We start from the raw sequence: 17,404 nt of genomic DNA on the forward strand, positions 1-17,404 counted from the left end.
ATTCATGTGAAGGTTCACTCTTCATAGATTGTTTACTCTCTGTATCGCAAACATCCATTAAGTTTGGGGACCCCTCTTGGTCATTTATGAGGTTGGGGACCACCATAAAAAGGAATAGTTAAATTATACCATACCAGTTTTTCTTGTATGACTAAGGAACGCATCCCACAATATTTGAAGTTAGGATGAATAACTGCACTTGATCATTTTGTTGTCCTTCAGTTGAGTTTTAGTCACTCATTGCACAATAGTCACAAATATCATGAAACGTAAACAAACTTTGAGCTAGTTTTTTGCTTTGTTTTTCAAATCTTATAGAACCATAAAGGGCTGGAAAAGACCTCCAAGGTCACTAAGACCAACCTTCACCAAAAACCACCATGCCCACTAAAACATATTACAAAGTGCCACATCTACTTGCTTCTTGAACACTCTCAGGGATGGTGACTCCACCACTTCCCTGGGGAGCCTGTTACAATGCTTAATCACACTTTCATTGAAGAAATTTTTCCTGATATCCATCCTGAACCTCCCCTAGTACAACTTTAGGTCATTTCCCCTTGTTCTATTTGAAGAAGAGGCAAACACCAACCTCACCACTACCCCTTTCAGGTAGCTGTAAGAGCAAAAAGGTCTCTCAGCCTCCTTTTCTCTTCCCTCATTTCCAGAGAAACTTCACTTTCCCTAGTCAGAGTTAAGTAGCCTTGTACTTCCTCCTATCACATATTTTGTTGCAAATAAAGGGGAGTTTTGCTTCTTCTTTCTGTTCCCTTAGCAAAAATACATAGATACAAAGAGAACTTTGTTTTCCCCAGCACTGAAGAGGTGTTTAGAGCAGTTAAAGATGAGAGAGGGAAAAAAAGGAAAGAAAAGAGGCTTTAAAAGACTACAGCTCCTCTTAACTGGAGCTGCCCTGAATATTACAATGGAAGGGGAATTCATGACTTAGCAGAGAAAAAGGACTGCAGCACCTTAATATACCTCAACAATGCAGGGATGATGGTATGCCTAAGAACCCAGCCGAAGGGTGTGCTCAGACAAAGGTATTCCATGCTGGCCCTTGTCTCTTTGCTTCACCCTTCCAACAAACACCTCAACAGAATTCACTCTTGATCAGTAAGTAAACAGATTATAGTCTGGAAACCTCCTGGAACAGCATTTGTAGCTTAATTTGAGATATTAAGAAGGACTAAATATGTTTTGTCTATAAATTGGAGCATTTAGAGGGAAAAAAAAGGAATCAGAGGATATTGCCCATCTTGGAACACACAAGCCTAAGGAAAATCATAAATTAGGTAAACCTGCCCTCGATACTTCTTGTTACATGCAAAGATAATTTAGAATTGGAGACCCTGCAGGCTGGGCCATACACGTCCCTGTGCTCAGGTTACCAGCTCTGGAAAGGTGCTTCCTTTCATGCCATGTTGCCCACCTCACACCTCTGCCCTCTTCTCTCTTGGGCAGGGCACAAATCTGAAATTCACCTCATAGCTCTGGAGCCCCTTTTCCCTCCTAGAAAAGCTAAATTGGAGGCTAAGCTCCCTGACTGTCAGCAAAGCACAGCTGATGGCAAGAGCCACCAGGCAGCCACTTCTCTTTGCAGGCTGCTGCCCACCTCAGGCTCAGCCAGAAGCCCTTTAAGTGCCACAGTGGCAGCTTCCCTTTCAATTAATAAATCTAAACAAGGAAGAACCACGGAGAGGCAGGAATTATGCAGGGCAAAGGGGACAAGGCAAAGGCTAACAGCCTGAAGCAAGAAATCCAAGATGAAAAGATCCTAAAAGCAAGGTCCGCCAGAAAGCACCCACATGAGCTCTTATCTGGTGATTTTTGCTTTGAAATGATCAGGGGAATGAAGGAGAGGAGGCAATGGCTTCAGGTCCAAGAAATAAACAGACACAGTCCAGGAATATTAATCACTATAGAGAGACTTTGAGTTGCTCCACTGTGGGTGAGGTAGTCCCCTCTCTGCAACCTGGCCATAAAGCTGTGACATTATCAGCAGTGCAAAAGTTCAGCTCACACTTTTCTCTCTCTGGGAAGCTGACATGTCAAAAATGAGGGGAAAAAGCATATTTTTTCAACCCCAGCAATCTAATAAACTACACCCGTGTTACTAACATACTTTTTAAAAGGATCTAGCAGATTAGAAGGGGGGAAAATACCCTATTTAAATTCTCAGAGCTTTTCTAACCCAGAACTGGATATGGCATAGCACTGAATTGCACCTGTTGCTCTGCTCTGATTCTTTTTCTCATGAAAAATACATCCAGAGAACTCTGCTAGATCTTTCTAGCAGTTGATTCAGCTGATTCTCACATCCATTCTAGCACCTAAGAAGCTATGTGAGATGAGACATTGAGATATAGCTCAAGGTCTTCGCCAAAACCAGAGGGGTTTTGTGTCTTCACTGTTTTAGTAGGCAACTAACTACTCCCCTCACATCCCCCATTTGGTTCAGGCTTTTCCTTTTTACTTTTCAAGATCTGTGTGGTCCAAACAGAAGTACAGACATTCAATATGTTACATTCAGACATACCAGCAGTCTGCATATGCGAGCCTATGTGAATAATTGAAGCTAACCCAAAAGTAAGCTGCTGACAAAGGGCAGCAGGAAGGGTAGGAGAGATGGACAACTTCTTTAGCAGCAGCCCACAACTAGAATAGCTTAAATAGCTTGATGAGAACAAAGCACTTTTTTCCAACGAACCAATGCTGAGGACCTGCTCTTAGCTTGCTATTACTCTCTCCCCTTTTCTATGGGTGATATAAGGCTCTGCTTTAAATTCTGAGCACAGGACAATTTCTGTGCAGGACAACTTAGGAAGAAGTTCTGCACTGATTTATGATTATCTGTGTGACTAAAGTCTTTCTTTCTTTGCCAATGTAATAAACCCTTCCCCTAATCTTTTTTGCAGCAGAGTAAATATTAGATGTAATACAGCGGATCTGGTGACGGTTTTAGCAGAAAGGTGCTGGTGTCAGACCGTGCAGGATTGCACATATAAATGGCACCTCTTGAAAAACCCACAAATTTGCAAGGTTTAGAAATACCGTGTAGCACTAGTGACATCTGCAGGAACTTGTTGGTTTGAACAGCGAGAGGAAAAAAAATGCCAAAATGAGGCTTCTCTGAGAAGGTATTGCAAGGAAAACCAGCAGATGCACTTGCAGCACCTGCCTTCTGTAGTGGATTTCTGTGGCTGGGTTTTGGTAGCAGGGAGGACTACAAGGGTGGCTTCTGTTAGAAGCTGCTAGAAGCTTCCCCTGTCCTGTGGAGCCAATGCCAGCTGGCTCCGGGACGGACTTCCTACCGCTGGCCAAGGCCAAGCCAATTAGGAGCAATAGTAACACCTCTGTGATAACATATTTAAGAAAAGATTGTTGCGCAATAGAAATTCCAAACAGGGAAGAGCAGAGTGAGAACATGGGAATAACAATGTAGACACCAAGGTCAATGCAGAAGGAGGGGCAGGAGGTGCTCCAGGCACTGGAGCTGAGGCCCTACAGCCCGTGGTGCAGACCATGGTGGAGCAGCTGTGCCCCTGCAGCCCATGGAGGACCATCGGGGTGCAGAGACCCACCTGCAGCCCATGGAGAAGCCCATGGAGCTGGAGCAGGTGGATGCATGAAGGAGTCTGTGATCCCATGGGAGGCCCAGGATGGAGCAGGGTCTTGCCGGAGACCTGCAGCCCGTGCAGAGGGAAGTCCACGCTGGAGCAGGTTTTTCCTGGGTAGGACTTGTGGCCCCAGTGGGGGACCCACATCGGTACAGCTCATTCATGAAGGACTGCACCCCATGGAGGAGTGACCCACGGGACAGCAGTTTGGGAAGAACTGCTGCCCGAGGGATGAACTCACGCTGGAGAGGTATCAAGGACTGTCTCCCGTGGGAGGGACCCCACAGGATCAAGGGAAGGACTCCTCTCCCTGAGCAGCAGCAGAAAGAACAACTGACCATAACCCCCATTCCCCATCCCCCTGCACTGCTGGGGGGGAGGAGGGAGAACATGGAAGGAAGGAAGGGTGGGGGAAAGTCATTTTTAAGACTATTTTATTTCTCACTCTTTGGTTCTTATCCTGTTAGTAACAAATATAAGTACTATCCCCACTTTGAGTCTTGTTTTGCCCATGAAGGTAATCAGTCACTGACCTCTCCCAGCTCTTATCTCTACTCATGAATTCTTAGCTGTTTTTTCTCTCTCTCCCTTGTCCAGTTACAGAAGGAGAGCGAGAGAGTGGCTTTAGTGGGTACCTGGTATCTGGCCAAGGTCAACCCACTACACCTTCACAAGTCTACCTGGGGATGAACAGCCCCTCTCAACTGTAGTCTCAAGGCATTAAGTCAGACCCCTCCTAAATCACTCTGATTTTGTTGGCAATGCAGGTGGTTGGGGAAAGCTGGCCTGCTGCTTTACAAGGCACCTACACTGCAGTGTGACTGCTCTCATCCCTAGGAGTGAGAAATAAAATGGCCTAGGTAGAGTGACCAAGAAACACCAGTGTGAAGAGAACAAACACAAATATTGTACCTTGTCCTACAGAAAACAGAGGAAAAGAGCAGCTGATTTTTAAAGGTTTCCACAGATCAAGAGAGAGCTTATCAGTGAACAGTCACTGCTGGTTATATTGTCTTGTTGCAACCAATAGGTCTGTCTTCTTTAAAGACAGAGTGATAAGGGAGAATTTTTACCAAAAAAAATCCACATACTTAAGATAAAAATTTGGGGCAGAGTTGTTTAGCAAGGAGAGAAAATGAGAGAACAAGTATGCACACAAGTGAAGATCAGAGCACTGCGCAAACATTTAAAGGCAGGAAAGTTTGATCCAGCTTGAAGTATAGTAGCCAGATCCTGAAAAAATACTAGAGAGGAAAAGTCTTGGGAGGGCAATTCCTAGTGATTACCAGTGATGTAAGAATGAAAACAGTCTGCTTCTGAGGCCAAACTCAGAAGTCCAATCAAAACCTAAAAAAAATGCAAAAGATGGAGCTCAAAGCAGCCTACAGGCACTCAGGTAGCTCAGTCCAGGACCACCGCAGTCTAAACACGTTCCTGGGCCCAAGGCCAGGATGTCAGGGGTGGAGCTCCAGGGGAGGACAGTCATGGCAGTTAAGTCATACTGGGTGCCCACAAGGCACTCACACAAATAGCAGTAAGACTTAACTGTTCTTGACTAAGATTTGGTCAGCAACAGGTCCTTCATCAGAATTTTGGTTAGAGCCCAAAGAATATTTTTTATGAAGGACTAAGCTGTTGTTCAGTAATGAAACTGAAAAAAAAACCTTACAACTTCCCAAGATCTAGACAAATTCCACCTAAAAAGCATGGCACTGTCTTTTATTCAACTCTAGCTTTGGTCCTAGATGCACATCTGAATTTTGTTTATTAAAACGTTTTCTTCACACATTTTCATAGCAATTTTCAGGTATTTCTGGTATTTTGAAACAACACCTTATTTATTTATTTATTTATTTATTTATTTATTTATTTATTTATTTATTTATTTATTTATTTATTTATTTAAATTATAATTAAATTATATTTAAAATTTATTTCCCGGTACAGTTGCAGAGGGTGCCAGAAATGAGCCAGAGATATTCCTGAAATGTCTGCCCATGCCCCTAAAACCAAGTTTGCACCAAGAAGCGCTGTCCTGTTGGAGTATTGATTCTGACAACTTTTAACACATCAAGTCAGCCCAAATGGAGGGAGCGTTAGTTGTTTCACTGCCCTCAGACGACCTAGGCTTTTATCAACTAAACTCAACTTGCTTTTCCTTGCCTTTGCACAGGGCACTGTCACTGACTTCACAAGGCCTCAGGCAGCTTATAAATAAGTCCCTGTTGATAATACCAGCATCCAGCTGGTTTTCTGGCCTGTACCAAGGAGCTGGTACAACCAGAGAGCAGGCTGGTATGAGAAGCAAGCAAAAGACAGAATCAGAGAATCAACTAGGTTAGAAAAGACCTCTGAGATCATTGAGTCCAGACTATAAGACATGAGCGAGGAAGAACAAAAAAAATATAACGTCATAAATATAAGAGTGTGTGTCCTTATCTACACATGGCAATGGCTAAATTTCAAAAGATATCATTTTAAAAACCTAACCAGAACTAGATATTTGAATCCTCAGAATAACATATTTGAATCCCTATTGCTAACACTATCAAAAGCATGTCTCATAAACATTAAGGAGCCATTTGTTCTAAAAGCTGGCACAAAAGGATCTGTTTGCACACATTCATCATTACTGACTTTAAAAGCTGCATTTTAAAAGAATGACAAAAGCTTTGCAGGGTAAAAGGCTGGTACACACTGCACTTAAGGAAAACAGATGGGTGTATTGGCACTTGTGTTTTATATTCTGATCTGCTTTGGATATATATATCTGCTCACTTTTAGCAGTAATTACAAGCCCAGCTCATTGGCCAAGATCCTAAAATGGCCATTGCTGTTTAGGCATTGACTAAAAAGATGACATTTAGTCAAAATAACAAGAAAGAAGACTATTCAAAGAATGCTGGAGAGGAGATAGAAAAACCAATATGCTTTTGTAAACTCAGTTACACCAGAGGCTTCGTAAGTTTGCATTTTAGCCTCTGTTAGGTCAAACAGAAATGTAACAGGAAGGAAAAAATAATCAAAGGAAATTATAATAGGCCAAAGTCTTTAGAAGGATGTAACTTTTCACCTCAACAGCTGAGTGTGACAGTGGAACAAGACCTGGCTGGGCTGAGTAATCACGTGGTCTGTTTGGAGATGATACCAACATCTTCTTATTGGATCTGTCATAATGCTGTTTTTTTAATTAATTAGTGATTACACAGGCAAATAAGGGCTGTGTCCCTGGCTATCATTCTCCTGACACTGAACTCACATTCATGTTTTCACCTGCAGGTGTAAGGATGACTCTTCTTCCTCAGTACTTCACACCCGAATCTTGCACAAGTTTATTCCCAAAAGGCTGACCATCCATCAGTGTTTCCTAGTATTTTAAAAATTTAAAAATAGCAGAATTAAGATTCTTCCCTTTTGGTCTTTTTTTTTTTTTAAATTATATATTTCTTTTATGCATTCTTCGCATTATGTTCTTTTCATCTGTTGTATCCCATCTTCAGCTGAGGCCTAATGAACATTTCTCAGATCACAGTGTTGCCTGTGGGGAAGTTGGGATGCACCACCACACCTTCCCTCAGCCAGCAGCAGTGGATTTTAACCCTCAAGGAGTAAGAACAAATACTATGCTTTCCTATGATCTCTCAAAACTACAGCCATAGAAGGCTTGTTTCTTGAAGAATAGCTGGACATTCACATAAATGCTTTACACACCTAAATTCTCTACTGCTGCATCTGAGCATATGCACAGAGTAATGCTCTTCTACAGGGAACACATACACTCGAGTTTTTGAAAAATGGCCAAAACCCTTTAGTGAAACTAAATAATCCTGTTAGGTGTCTGGCAATAAAACTCATAACTTAACTGGATGTTTGATGTAGGGAAAAATTAGATTCTGAATGCAATACAAATTGTTCAAAAGAAATAGAACAGAGAAGGTAGTAACTTTAGAATACTACAGCAAATACCCAGTTTCATTGTATTTTTAACTAATATCAAACATAAACACAAATATAAGTTGTAGTGCAACTGAAGATAGTACCTTCAGCAACCAGAATTAAGATAACATGGATAGACTACTAGGCAAAGTCAGATAGAGGCAATAGTCTTGAAGTGGCCAATTGAAATAGCTGGGGAAAGTCCATAAACCTTGGGCATGCGTGTTTGTCTGAAGGAGGACATTTCACAGAAGGCTTATTTAGACTTTCCAACTAGACTAGTCTCTTGGAAGAGACTAAATCTAATTTCAAACTGTGGCCATTTACATTCCTCATCCAGCTCTTCTTTTTCTTTTTTCCTTCTAAAAAGATCCTGATCTCAATGTGGCAAACTTTTTGGGACACAATATTTTCAGAAAAGCCATTCTAAATTTAACATGACATAGAGGGTAGAGAAATGGATTCAGAGAGGAATTGATCCATAAAAGCCAAAAAGTTGCTTCATACAGGGCATTATGGACACAAGTTCCCTGGCAGGCCCCACGAATAATCATTAATAAAGAGTATGGGGCCCAGCAAATGGCAAACACACAGACAATTATGGCAAGTGACTTCGCGATTTTCTTGTCCTGCTGCAGTTTTGACCTAGTCTTTGAACAGAGGGAAACAGAAAATTCATTTTCTGGAGTAACAGAATTCCCTCTTGATGGAGATGAGCAGTCGGTTACCAAAGACTCTTTCTTTGGTCTCATGGAAGAAGAAACACTGTCCTCTGCTTCTGAGGAAGGAGAAGATGCCCCTGACCTTGGCAAAGGGCAAAATCTCCAGGACAGGCTGCTGCTCCTTGGAGGCTCACAGTCCTGCACACTGCCTTGCCGCTGGCGCCTCTGGATGCTGTGGAAGATGTGCATATTGAAGTAGATCACCAGGAGCAGTGGCACAAAGAACTCCAGGGTGGATGCACACAGGAGGAAGTACCAGTTGTCAAAGAACTCGGCGTAGCACTGATCTGCCGCTACTGCGCTGTGTCCGGCCACGTGCTCCCAAAAGAGGATTGCTGGGCAATAGAGGAGAAAGGCTAAGACCCATATGGCCACCATCTTGATGGCAGGGTTGGAGGTTATTCCCTGCTGGGCTCTGTAAGATACCTGCAAGGGAAAAAGAAAGAAAAAGGTCAGATTTTTGAGATACATTTTGGAACCAAGGGAAGTAGCAGAAGAAGTCATCAGAGTGCTTGGTAATTTAGAGCTGTGGCTCTGCTGATCAGCTGAAGCTCACCCAAGCATGTTTAATTCATTGATGTTGACATAGCATAGGGTTGTCTCTCTACAGGTTAGTGTAGCTGTACAAGGATCATGGTCCAGGGTATGAAACATGATCATCCATCAGTACCTAGTAATTTGGTATGCCTTGTTTGAGACACCTCGTGGTCTGAAGTTCCAGAGTTATTAGTATCTTATAGTTGTTCAGAGCATAACTCCCATTCACTGGCAATTGCAGTGCTTTTTGCAGTATTTTGCAAACAAATAATGCTATATGCATCACAGAAATCAACAGAAAATGTGGCACATAGATTTAACACCCACCTTTAAGAAAATTGCTTATTGGACACTTCATGAGAATGAAGGAATAGATTCCAGCTCTGCAATGCAGCCCTTAGCTGATGAAACTACAAAATCACCCCTTTTCTTCCTTCTCCGACCACTCCAGGACTAGTACCTATTTTCCACTATATGCTGTAGACAGAGAGGTATATTGCAGTTCACATCCCGTTCCACCCCTTTCCCAGGACGACAGAGTAAACAATTCTGGGAGCTTAGATATCCAATTGAAAACACAAGCTCGAGTTAATGTCATATTCATGCAGCTACTCTGAATTTTGCATTTTGTAAATGCTGAGTCTTTGGTTTTCCAGTGTAACATTTCTTACATACCAGATGTTTTGGTGTTTGATTTCCCAGACTTTTTCCTTAAAATAAAATAATAAAACTTAATATAAAGGCAATTATAATAAGTGGAATTAATTACAATTGACAAAAATAAGACTGAAATGCTATTGTATGATGTTATGTTGACAGTCTCATATATCACAAAAGAGCTGGAACCTTTAGTTCTCCCTGACATTCCCTGCCACTTGAGCTAACAGCATAGCTGGTGAGAAATGCCAGCATCCATTTTTAACATTACCTGAGACATAAAGCACACACAACGTGTGTAGGATGCTATGCAGAAAGCAGAGACAGAGTGCATCTGAAGTTTGGGATTCTGCTCCAAGAGGACTTTATTGCCACATTTCTACAGGCCATCATTGCATTCTACCCCTTGTCCCATTCTCTGCCCAGTCTTCTCCAGGATCATTTGTGGCCACATCTCAGGTCTAGACATCCTCCCTGATGTCCTTTATTTCACTGCCTTAGCTTCACTGCCTTTTCCTCCCATTCCTGATTTTACATCCAAACCCAAATCCAGTTTACTCTGAATTTCCTCTTTCCTTGCCTGTTTTTTACTAGTCTCGTGCCTTACCCTTTTTGCCCCTTAGCCTGCTTTTCCTCAAGCAGTAGCACAACGAGAAGCAGAAATTGTGAGAAAAGTCCTGGTTGACTAGCTCTGTGCTAGAGCATGCTCAATGAGGAATATTCATCCAATCTAGGTGCAAATATCTAATAGTCTCCACATGTCAGTATATTTTTGAGAGCTATTATCTCAATTAAATTTTGGGCTTATACTCACAAACATAGCAAAGGTTGGTGAATATAATCCTCCAACAAAAAAATCAGAGAAGCTGTAAACAGGGTACTTACGGCTCGAGTAACTGACAGGAACCGGTCATAGCTGATAAGAACAATGTTAAATACTGAAGCTGTGCACAGGAGATAATCCATAACTAGCCAGAGCTTGCAGATGCCTCTTCCCAAGTGCCACTTTCCCGTCAGGCTGTACGGGATGTAGAGAGGTATGCAGAACACACCTGTGGAAAGCAACCACAAAGACACCATGCAGTTCATATGGACTGCAAGCGGTACCCCTGGAAGCAGAGAGACACATTATTACGGAATTTGGGTAAAAGAAATTAACAAATCTATTAGGGTGGATATATGATTTATATACAGAAATTCATAAATTCTCATGAAATCTGGTGGTGGCTTTCTATGTATTAGATCTTAGTGTGATTTATGTATGCTGATTGTTGGAAACAAGCTCAAAGCAAATCAGCGAAGAAGGATCTACTGAAGAAGAAAACTGCAGTCTAACCAATTTACACTCTCTAAAGGTACATAATTAGTGCTGCAGCATATATGCACTGTGGCTGCATTCTGACATGTAACCTCATCGCTGTATTTCCTCTAGTCTTTTGTCTTTTAGAGCTTTCCCCCAGGCATATCTACAGCTGTTGCCAATGGCAGTTTTTATTGTAAGGTTGGTTAGCATTTGCAAGCTAAAGACAATATATTGGACAGTCTGTGTGGTGTTTAGAAACGTCTTCTACCAGAGATAGAACAGACACAGCAGAAGAATGAAACTCCCATTTTTAAGGAGTGTTTTAATCTTGTCCTTGTTCTCCACCTGAGAATAACTCCAAAACCAATTTTTTTTCTGTTAAATTTTGGGTTTTTTGTCCAAAAGGCCTTCAACAGAAGTACTTAATTAAGAAATCATGTTTGTCTTTCATTTTTAAGCCAGCAACTTCTTCATTTTACCTCTAATATTCTTTCAAAAGTGTGGTGCAACATCTGATACTACATTCCTGGAAATGCTGATCTACCAGAGACAAATAGAAAGTTATATGCAGCTTCAAGATTCATTTTAAACTCTCCAGCTTATTCTTTTCTTGGTATGCCCATCAAGACCTTAGAAGCTACTGAACTTTACCAGGCTATGTGGCCTACTGACTATAAACCTCTGGGCAATGAGCTGACAGACTGCTATCAACAGGGAAATGTGTACAGCTCTTTCGATAATGATGGCTTGTTTAACACATACCCTAGATACAAGCAGCAACACTTCTGTACAAAATACTCATTTTCCATAGTTGCTGATGACAGCTACTGTTCTCATCAACTTCTATGGGATCGATGTTTGCTTTCATGTCAAAAAGAAATTACTGGTTTTGGCCATAGATATAAATATAGAGGCAAGAACCAGGTTTTAAGCATTTATATTTCAAACTATTCTCACTTTTACTAATTAGTGGATGCAAAAGACATGAGCCACATCCCTGGAAAGATTCCAAACTTTTAATAAATTAAAAAACAAAAACAAAACAATAAACAAACAAACAAAAATTACAAAATGAAACAAACAAAAAAAATTGTAAAATTAAAAAAAAAAAAATAAAAAAACCCCAGCAACTTCAGAAAATAAAGTATTTCCTGACCAATACCAGACACAAAATCTTAGATTTACATTGTCTATATAGGCTAGTGTAATACTGATAACAATCATTTCCTCTTGGCTGATTTAAGACTACATGAGGCACCAGGCACAAAGAAGAACTGATGCAGAAGGAAGATGTTTGCATCTCTTGACTACACTGTGAGATATGAGGAAAACCAGACTTTTGCAGAAGACCTGAGCTATGAAATAGCAGCTCCAGCTGCCTGGGCAGGAAAACAAAGGCTTCAGCAGATGCATCATTTGTTTTCTGCACCGTAGGGCGAGTCCCAGAATAAGGCACCACCGGTTATAAATGGCAGAAATAAAGGAAAACCTTAAAGGCTAGACTAATACACTTCACTAAAGAGCACTGACAAAGGAACAGCATTTAGGGAAGACTGTATTGCCAGATGTGCAGTGGGTTGATGAGGGCTATTTCCTTTTTCGTGATTCAGTGAATACTGGTCTCTGTGACTGTCCTGAAGACAAAGTACCTGTATGCAGAAATACCTCTTTGCTAACCTCAAGTCAAGATGATTGCACATCTTGCTGGCACATCTGCCACAGGACCATGGTTTTGTCAGGCTTTCTCTGCTTTGTGAGCTGTTTCCCTGGCCTGAACCATGGAGGAGTACTGCACAAGACGTTCACACCCCCACCTCCTCACTTGGCACCACCAGTCAGGACTGGATCCACGGCACCTCGAATGACCAATTCTTCTGGAGTTCTGCAATGTCACTATGGGAAGAGGGAACCAATAAGGAATACAGATGGGAGATGCCATCAAGGTATTACTGATATCGAACAACCCACTGGATCAATAGCCTGTGCTAAGTTGAAGCCAGTAAAAAGTCCCGGTGGTAAACTATTTTGTTGTAGTGCAATACATTCAAAAGTCATTAGTACTGTGTAGAGAAGTAATTCATTTGCCTGGATGTATCACACATAGCTGTATAAGAAAACAATTACACTGTCAAAAATAAGGATATTCTGAAGTGTGTGATGAACCCTTACAGGAGGGGCAAGGGCAAATCACAAACTGTAGCAAAAAAACATTTTTCCTTCAGTTAGTATTTACATGTAATACTTGGTTCTTTTTCCTGAAGAAACATTAAAAGCATTTCTATGACAAGGGATGCATTTCTCGTTATAACATATTTTGAGGCATAGTTGCCCGCTAAAACACATTCCTTTCCTTTCCCCTACAAACATTTGGGAAATAATTGTCTCAGAAGAAACCACACAGAAAATAAAACCCAGTGCTTCTCCTAAGATTCCCAGCACACAATTAGCACAGGCCTCCACCACTGTGACTTACCCACTGCAAAGTCAGAAACAGCAAGATTGAGAAAGAAATAGTTACTCCGATGCCTGAGGTTTCTGTCCAGGATGAAAGCAAGGATCACCAGGATGTTTCCAAGGATGGTGACCAGACATAGCAACACCATGAGGAAAGCCAGCAGCACCAACACGCCCAGGGAAAACTCAGAGCTCGGTGACTGGGTGGGCCGAGTCTCATTACACGCTGCAGCCACATACAGAGTTCTGGCAGTGCTGTTGTGCATGTTGTGTATCCCGGTCAGTTCAGCCTGGGAAGAAAGTTGTATCTGGCAGAGTTATCCAAAAGACAAGTCTATTAACAGGCTGGGCTGAATACTGACCCATTCAGAAAAATTCACAATATCAAAATGATGGAACACAAGACTTCAAGACCTGGAGTCTCTAACATTTCTTGATCCAAATGCACCTATTGGTCTGAAAAAAGACACCTCATAAGCAGCAGTAAGTGCACACTTTGAAGTAGATTATCTGTTTCTTTCCTGAATACAGATCCTTATCTACTGAGGTCAAAAAAGCTAGTCTTTTCACAGTCAAGCAGTTTGCATATTAGCATTGTGTAAGCAGTTTTATACATAGAATTCTGCAGAAGCTAAAACCAGATCTCATTTTCACTTCCACTGTGGTCAATGGGATTTAAATTATTACAATTCTATTTCTGTTACAGTAAAATGTAGGCACTTTTACACTTGCTGCTACACCCCTTATTAAATTTTACAGTTAAGAACAGAGAGATGTTAATGCTGCTGGTTACAGAGCAGTTAAAATGCAGTTATACACAACAGAAGCATCACCAATACCCTTTCAGCTCTTCCTAATCAGAAGCAAACCTAGCCCTGGGCAGGGCAAACCAAGTATCTGGACTTTGCAGGTCTTTAGAAATATGGCCCACTTCTAAATCTAATCCTCTACTTCCAAGTAATTCCTGGTAAGCTTCCACTCCAAAGAGCACCAAACCCTTAGCCCTCTGCAGGTGTGAGAAAACATATCCATTCCTCATCACAATTCCACTTATTTTGGAAGGGGTGCACAGCAGTTGTCGGGCCATGGCTGTGACTGCTGCCTGCAGCTCAATGGCTCTGTAGCAGCATGGCACACCCTGCGACCAGTATTTCTAACTGCAGCTGAAATGCTGGGTGCTTGAGGAGGTGTAGGACAAGTAACAAGCAAAGAGAAGGTGGGCAAGATGTGGGGAGGAGAGGTACAGTGCTCCGATCCTGTCTTGCTGAACAAAGGGAATTATAGTATAAAGAGTAATTAAAGCAAAACGTGTAGGGCAACAGGAACACAAGAGACCTCGGGAATGATAAAATGTAGCAAAGAGACACCTGCCTTAGGGGAGGGGTGTGCACAACTGCAGCCTGGGAAATGCACTTGTGGCAGGATGGCCTACCTGGATAAGGCCTAGAATCCGACCGGAGAATGCATACAATGCAAGCTATCATGCAAGTTATCTGTGGTGAGCTACAGCTGGCACCAAGTTGTGTTTTGGTGTTGAATTATGCTGAAACCAGCCTGGTTCACCAAACTTCAAATGCACATTCTGCTTTTTGAAGCAGGATTTGACAGATAAGGTAGTTGCTGGCCTGTAAATCTGTGACTACCAGTCCACCACTTTATAAAAGCCCCGCCCAACTTTCATATAGCAGATTCTTCCACGTACTTCCTTGAAGTGTGGAGCTTCTCCCATGAAGCAGGGACACCCCTTCATGCATACTCCCCAGAGGTTAAGAGAAAGAGAGAGATCTGCCCACTATCTCGTATGGTAAGTTATATCAGTCTCTACTTAATGATTGTTTCTTTTGCTAGCTTTGATACAATTGCTTTAATATAATCGCTTTGATACAGTGCACTATACTACTTTATGCTATATTATACTCTGTGAGTAGGTTCTTAGCCTTTATACCATATAGTAAATAATTCTGATTCAGATCATTCGTCTGTTCACCCGTCTGTTCATTTGTCACAATAAATAATTCATTTTAAACAAATATAGCCGATTTGCCATTATTAAAACCTGCAGGACAAAGTGATTTAATCACATCTCTATAATTCCTTAAATTTAAACCATTAACACAATTCGAGGCTAAGATAGGATTCAGCTGCACCTAAACTCCTCTCTGAGAAGGAGTTTAGAAAGCGAATCCTTTCTGCACCTTGTAACCCAATGGCAGGGCTTCTTTAATAACCTTGTCTAAGCCTTCCACTCCCACCCATGACAGTACCAGAGGAACTAGAGCTTCCTGTGCAGTCACAAAGGCACACTTGACATGGGTTACATTGTACTGGGACCATGTTGCACAGCACTCTGATCAAGGCAGGGAGGTGATGAAGTCTTCTTTAAGCAAATCAAGGAAGCTTCTGGATCACAGGAACCGTTTCTCGTGTAGGACTCTAGAGTTCATGCCATCTGTTGGAAGTGCAACACAGCAGGTACAAGCAGCGAACAAGGTTCCTGGAGGGTGTCAGGGAGAACTTACAGATACAAGCACTGCATGGGCTAACAGGGGTGACACAGAGCTGGATTGGCTGGCAAAGAGAAGCTGGTTCACAATGTGTTATCAGTGCCAGATTTGGCTGTAGTGATGATGAGGTAGTGGAATTCAAGATCCTAAAGGGGGTAAGGAAGGAGAGTAGCAGTACAGACCATGGACTCCAGGTGAGCAGACTTTGTTTTAGGAAACTGGTAGGTGGGATCCCATAAGAGGCAGGTCTGAAAGCAAAGGAGGTCAGGGAAGTTGCAGGCCTCTAAGGACAGCAACCTTCATGCACAAGAAAGGCCCATCCCAATTCTCAAGAAAACAAGCAACCTCCTTTCAGGGAGTTGTAGAGAGTGAGGAGGTCTCCCCTGAGCCTACTCTTCTCCAGACTGAACAATCCCAGTTCCCTCATCCTCTCCTCATAGGACTTGTGCTCAATTCCCTTCACCAGTCTAGTTGCCCTTCTCTGCACCTGCTCCAGCACCTCAATATCCTTTCTGAACTGATGGGCCTGGAACTGGACACAGTACTCCAGGTGTGGCCTCACCAGGGCTGAGTACAGGGGGAGAATCACTTCCCTGGTCCTGTTGGCCACACTGTTCCTGATACAGGCCAGGATGCCATTGGCCTTCTTGGCCACCTGGGCACACTGCTGGCTCATGTTCAGCTTCCTATCAATCCAAACTCCCAGGTCCTTCTCTGTCTGGCTGCTCTCCAGCCACTCTGTGCCCAGCCTGTAGTGCTGCAGGGGGTTTGTTGTGACCAAAGTGCAGGATCCGGCACTTGGCCTTGTTGAATCTCATCCCCTTGGAATCTGCTCAACTCTCCAGCCTGTCCAGGTCCCTCTGCAGAGCCCTCCTGCCTTCCAGCTGATCAGCACTCCCCCCCAGCTTAGTGTCATCTGCAAATTTGCTAAGGATGGACTCAATCCCCTCATCTAAATCATCAATAAAGGTATTAAACAGAACTGGGCCCAACACTGATCCCTGGGGACACCACTAGTGACCGGCTGCCAACTGGATGCAGCCCCGTTCACCACCACTCTCTGGGCCCAGCTCTCCAGCCAGTTCCAAACCCAGCACAGAGTGCCCTTGTCCAAGCCATGGGCTGCCAGCTTTTCCAGGAGTGTGCTATGGGAGATGGTGTCAAAGGCTTTGCTGAAGTCCAGGTAGACACATCCACAGCCTTCCCCTCATCCACCAGGCAGGTCACCTGATCATAAAAGGAGATCAGGTTGGTCAGACAGGACCTGCCCTTCCTAAATCTGTGCTGGCTGGGTCTGATCCCTTGTCCATCCTGTAGGTGCTGTGTGATTGCACTTAGGATGATCTGCTCCATAACCTTGCCAGGCACTGAGGTCAGGCTGACGGGCCTGTAGTTTCCTGGGTCCTCCTTCCAGCCCTTTTTGTGGATGGGCTTGACATTTGCCAACTTCCGATCATCTGTGACCTCCCCAGTGAGCCAGGACTGTTGGTAGATGATGGAGAGGGGCTTGGTGAGCTCTTCTGCCAGCTCCCTCATCACCCTTGGGCAGATCCCATCTGGTCCCATAGACTTGTGGGGATCCAAGTGGCTCAGCAGGTTGCAAACTGTTTCCTCCTGGATTACAGGGGGGCTATTCAGATTCTTATCTCTTTCTACAAGCTCCAGAAGCCA

General features: G+C 42.9%; 1 protein-coding gene across 1 annotated transcript; it reads right to left on the reverse strand.

Annotated features, from left to right (window-relative positions):
* Nucleotides 1–5,563: 5,563 nt before the first annotated feature.
* Nucleotides 5,564–13,760, reverse strand: LOC135414297 (histamine H3 receptor-like). The gene is made up of 3 exons (XM_064654912.1): nt 13,249–13,760; nt 10,358–10,524; nt 5,564–8,704 (listed from the first exon to the last, which is right to left on the reverse strand). The coding sequence occupies exons 1-3, from the start codon at nt 13,493–13,495 to the stop codon at nt 7,919–7,921; spliced, it is 1,200 nt and encodes a 399-aa protein (XP_064510982.1). The 5' UTR covers nt 13,496–13,760; the 3' UTR covers nt 5,564–7,918.
* Between the last annotated feature and the right edge of the window lie 3,644 nt (nt 13,761–17,404).

The sequence above is a fragment of the Pseudopipra pipra genome, chromosome 1 (genome assembly GCF_036250125.1).
Source record: "Pseudopipra pipra isolate bDixPip1 chromosome 1, bDixPip1.hap1, whole genome shotgun sequence".
Lineage (NCBI taxonomy): Eukaryota > Metazoa > Chordata > Aves > Passeriformes > Pipridae > Pseudopipra > Pseudopipra pipra.

Bases quoted from the DNA above. Each gene is read 5' to 3' on its own strand.
- LOC135414297 (XM_064654912.1), bottom strand. From the start codon at position 13,495: ATGCACAACAGCACTGCCAGAACTCTGTATGTGGCTGCAGCGTGTAAT. The intron at 10,525-13,248 runs GTAAGTCACAGT...TGCTTTCCACAG, and splicing joins TGTTTCTGACTTTGCAGTGG to GTGTGTTCTGCATACCTCTC. The intron at 8,705-10,357 runs GTAAGTACCCTG...TTTCCCTTGCAG, and splicing joins TCCTGTCAGTTACTCGAGCC to GTATCTTACAGAGCCCAGCA.